General features: G+C 52.4%; 1 protein-coding gene across 1 annotated transcript in view; it reads left to right on the top strand.

Annotated features, from left to right (window-relative positions):
• LOC106810280 (rho-associated protein kinase 2-like) overlaps positions 1–4,887 on the top strand; it is a gene marked incomplete in the record, with an annotated part of 22,572 nt that overhangs the window by 4,857 nt on the left and 12,828 nt on the right. Inside the window, 6 exon segments of the mRNA XM_014813577.1 lie at positions 982–1,147; positions 1,678–1,784; positions 2,542–2,686; positions 3,254–3,414; positions 3,840–4,024; positions 4,529–4,702. Of these exon segments, the coding sequence (XP_014669063.1) occupies positions 982–1,147; positions 1,678–1,784; positions 2,542–2,686; positions 3,254–3,414; positions 3,840–4,024; positions 4,529–4,702 (938 nt within the window).

The following is a 4,887-nucleotide window of genomic DNA, read 5'->3' as shown; positions in this document are numbered from 1 at the left end:
GGTTTCCAACTCTTAAAGTGATTACGTCACCGTAAATAGTCAATATAGTAAAAAAATATTTCCACTATTTCACAAAATAATTCTGTTAACTTTTTATGGTTAAATTGCTGCATTATACTTCCTATTTTACTATATTGTTTGATGTAAACATACACTCGTGACTCATAGACAACATACGTAGCCCATAGCAAGCAATTAATGTCAGGATCATAATATCAAAATCGTCCAGGTTTTTTGGATTTTTAACTAGTTGAGAAACAATCTTATCAGGTAAAAATTTGACGATACATTTAGTCCCGTTAGTACTTACTTTTAATGTAAAAAAAATGGCAACAAATACACACCATAGAAAATTCGTGACGTAGTCAATTTAACGTGTTTATTGCACTATCATGTATGTCTACTATGTCTACTATGTCTACTGTGTTAGTTAGGGTAGATCTTGTGCACGAATCGTAGTATTGCTCGTGATCATCTGCACTCGGTGGAGGCTGGTTGAGTAGATCACAGGATTTGGTCAGGGTTACTGCGTGGGCCGCTGGTGCCGCTAGCGCAGAGGTCGAAATCAACATATTTTCCGCTTCTCCGATACAAACTGAACTGCTGCCGTTAAAGTGGAAGCTGGCTTGCTCTTCGCTCGTATTTCGACCCCCCCTAAGACGCCCCTTAAGGGGGGCTAATGTCGGGCTTGCGAGCCGACTTGACTGGAAGCAACTGGCTGCAATTCACTGCGACTGCAGTGCTTAGGTCGGTCGACTGCGACGCGACTGCCTGCGACTGGCCGCCACTAGCTGCTCGGAATAGAACAGTGGGCAACTGGACGCAACTAGTCGCTGCCGATCGCTTCCAGTTGCTCGAAATCCAGTTGCTTCCAGTCGAGTCGGCTCGCAAGCCCGACATAAGCCCCCCTTTATGAAACATTATTGCATATTTCGGCGCTTCCCTAACGCCAGCGTGCGCTCGCGGCTTCTCTCCCCGCAGAATTACCTCGGCATGGAACAGCAGTACAAGGAGCTGAAGGAGAAGTACGACGGCCTGCTGGACGTGAAGCAGTCGCTCGAGAAGGACGTGATGTCTCTGCAGATGCTGGTAGAGCAGGAGCGAAACAACCGCTCACAGGAATCCACCAACAGCGTCGAACTAGAGAGTAAGTAACGAGGCAGGGGTGTGTGAGGCGGGGGAGGGGGAGGTAGGCAGGCTGGGGTAGTGGGAGGGGAGGGGGATGGAGAAGGACGTGATGTCTCTGCAGATGCTGGTAGAGCAGGAGCGAAACAACCGCTCACAGGAATCCACCAAGTAGATATACAAGGCACGGGTAGCGGGTGTGTGTAGCAGCCTTGGTGCAAGCAAGATTGTCACTACCCCATTCGCGGTTGCCGCTAAATCTAGATCGGGTAACCTCACCGCAGTTAATTTAGCATGTGCCTACCTGCACATGCCAAAATGTCGATTTTCTGGCCCTTTGTTTAATATAATCAGCATTCTATTTAGAATGCCATATTTTAATGCTGACTGGCAAGAGCTGCCTGTCGGTCGCACCGAGCGGATAGGTCTTTTCGACGCAATGGACACGCCACGAAAGCTTGGGCAATTAATTGCAAGTGAATCTGTGCTAGGTCGCGAGCAGTGAATACTGAGAGTTTGTGACTCTTCATGATGCCCTGTTGTGTTTTTCAGGCAAAATTAGTAACTATCAGCACACGATAGAGCGGTTAAAGGCCAAGGAACAGGAGACGCTCACGAATCAGGCGAAAAACAGAGAGCAGATCGTCCGCTTAGAGAAGGTGAGTTGATTGGCCTCGACGAGCCAGTACAAGATCAAACGTCGTAGCCTGCACATTTGAGAACACAAGAGTATAATCGTAGGCATTTGTAGCGAAAGAATGCGTGAGAAGGAGAGAAGTAAATCATCGGTCCTAGTTCCTAGCAAGGGTTTAGCGTTGGGCGAGTAAGATGCGAGCGTTGCACGCTGCCGTTGCTGAGAAGGCAAAGTAAATCAGGTCCTAGTTGCTAGCGAGAGTTTAGCATTGAGCGAATGAGGATACATGAGTGAGTTCCTCGCTGTGTGCAGGTGAAGGATTAGGTGAGAAGGAAATCTCAGTCCTAGTTGCTAGCGAGGGTTTAGGCTGGCGTTCCTGGTGTTGTCCATCGAGGCTAGTCATGGCGTTGAGCGAATAAGACGTGCAGGGTGCGAAATTAACGGGAGTCCGCAGTCAAATACTCCCTGATTTACTGTCGCACTCCCTGATTTGACATGTGACCGTGTGACTCCCTGAAAATTCTGCCATACTAACTAGTTCGTTCCGGAGCACGGCCTCGCGGAATTACTGTATTTTTTCAGCTAATGTCCGCTAGAGAATTTGGCAGACGTGCAAAACTGCATGAATCTTAAAAATAACATATGCATTATTGTTAATATCTTAAATTACGAACCTCAGACTGCGGACTCCCTCATTTTGCTGCGGACTCCCTTTTTTCGAGGGCAGGGTTGTACAAAAGTTAATTTCTACCCCTGACGTGAGTGAGTTCCTCGCTGTGCAGGCAAAGGCGATGCTGGAACTGGAGGTGAGGACGCTGCAGCACAAGCTGGACGAGGAGCAGCACCTTCACCACGAGAGCGTCATCCGCACCGAGAAGCTGCATATGAAGATGTCGCGCGAGGAGGCGAACAGCGCCGCCATCGACGGTACGCGACACGACGCTGACCCCGCGTCCATCCTCGACCTGCGTCCTTGACCCCCTTCCTTGACCCTCGACCCCCGTCCTTCACCCCTGGCCTCGACCCCCGTCCTCGACCTCCCTTCCTTGACCCTCGACTCCCATTCTCGACCCTCAATCTCCTTCCTTGACCTTAAACCTCGTTCTCGACCCTCAACCCCTGTCCTCCACCCCTGTCCTCGACCCCCGTCCTCGACCCCCATCCTCGATCCTCGTCCTTGACCCTCGACCTCCTTCCTTGACCATAACCCTTGTCCTTGACCATAACCCTTGTCCTCGACCCTCGTGCTAGACCCTTGACCTTCGATCTCCTTCCTTGACCTCGACCCTCGTCCTCACCCCTCGTCTCACCTTTTGACGGTGACTCTTGTGTGTAAGTGGGTGTGTCGGCAGACGTGAAATAAAAGCTGCAGGAGGAGAGGCATAAGATTGTAGATCGGGTTTTGACGGGTTTTAACTCCTGCATGTGTGTGTGTTTTGACTCTTGCGTGCGTGCGTGTTTTAACTCTTGCGCATGCGTGTGTTTCTACTGCAGACGTAAATCAGAAGCTGCATGAGGAGAGGGATGCGCGACAGAAGAGCGAGCAGCAGGCGCAGGAGGCCGACCGCCATCGCTCGATGCTCAGCGTCGACTACAACCAGCTGCAGCAGCAGCACCAGCGCATCGAGCAGGAGTTCCACGCCGAGATCGAAAAGGTATCTGTGCATGTGTGGGTTCGCTCGCGAGGGTTCTATCTCTGTTCACGGGCGATAGGAAACACTTTTGAGGCCACTTTATCATTTGCTCATGGAACGATCCGTACGAGTTCTGGTCCATGCGTGCGCGTGTGGTTTCATGCGTTCGTCCGGGAGTCGTGCGTGCGGGAGTCATTCTGCATGATACCAACCTTATAGTTATTATCATAGTTGCGTAGATGTTTGTACGAGGGTCGTTCCGTAGAAGTTTGAGCGTTGTTCCTACTTTGGTTCATTAGAGTTCTTGCTGCGATTGTTCTGGCTGACTTTTGCGGTTAGGATCGTTCCGCGGTCGTCTCGTGACTGTTTGGAAGTGCGCGACCGTTCAGAACCGCCGGAAGAGCGTGATCTTTGTGTTCCCAGCACAGTCTTCATTGTCTTTGCAGACGAAGAGTCTCTCGCTGAGCCTGGAGCAGGAGTCGCAGAAGCGTGCGCTGCTGCACAACGACCTGAAGCAGCAGAGCCACCAGGTGACGATGTTCAAGAACAAGGAGAAGCAGCTGACGAAGGAGGTTCACGACCTTCGCGAGCAGTCGCACATGCTGAGGGAGGAACTGCAGCGTGCAAAGACGTACGTACCCTCACCCAGGCTCCTCCCCCTCTCCCCTTCTCTCCCCCTCTCCCCCCGCGCGAGCAGACGCACACGCTGAGGGAGGAGCTGCAGCGTGCAAAGACGTACGTACCGCCACCCAGGCTCCTCCCCCTCTCCCCTTCTCCTTTTCTCCCCCTCTCCCCCTCTCCCTCCGCCATGATCGTCGAGCCGGCCTGCAGCTGTAAGACCGACCCAGCGGCGTGTAGCGAACGCGAGTGAGCCACGTGTCACTGCGGCGGCCATCGGTGCAATTTTTTTTACCTGACGATTTTTGGCATTCGGCTTGGCATAGGCCATAGGGTGTTAGGGTGATGGGGACATTAGCTTCATTGGGGCGTAAAGGTGGGGCCATTAGAGCTCTGTATCCCCTGAGTTGTGGTTGAGTGAGTCCCTCTTTAAAGTATTACTTATCGTATCTTGAGCTATATACCTGTATCATCTCCCCCGCCCCCCACTCACCACTGTCGTGTGTCGTCTTCGCAGGAGCAAGACGGTGGACGACCTTCAGATGAAGGAGCTGCAGGACCAGCTGGAGGCGGAGCAGTACTTCTCCACGCTCTACAAGAACCAGCTGCGCGAGGTCGAGGGCGAGATGGCCGAGAAGGCGTCGATGTGCGACGGCATTGAGTCCGACTATCGAGCCGTGCTCTCTGACAGGTACGTGCCACCGCCACCCTTCTCCGTCGTCCTCTCCGCTGTACTATCGAGCCGTGCTCTCCGACAGGTATGTGCCACCGCCACCCTTCTCCGTCGTCCTCTCCGCTGTACTATCGAGCCGTGCTCTCCGACAGGTACGTGCCACCGCCACCCTTCTCCATCATCCTCTCCGCTATACTATCGAG

Source organism: Priapulus caudatus, unplaced genomic scaffold, assembly GCF_000485595.1.
Source record: "Priapulus caudatus unplaced genomic scaffold, Priapulus_caudatus-5.0.1 Scaffold425, whole genome shotgun sequence".
Lineage (NCBI taxonomy): Eukaryota > Metazoa > Priapulida > Priapulimorpha > Priapulimorphida > Priapulidae > Priapulus > Priapulus caudatus.
This window is presented reverse-complemented; position numbering and strand designations above follow the sequence as displayed.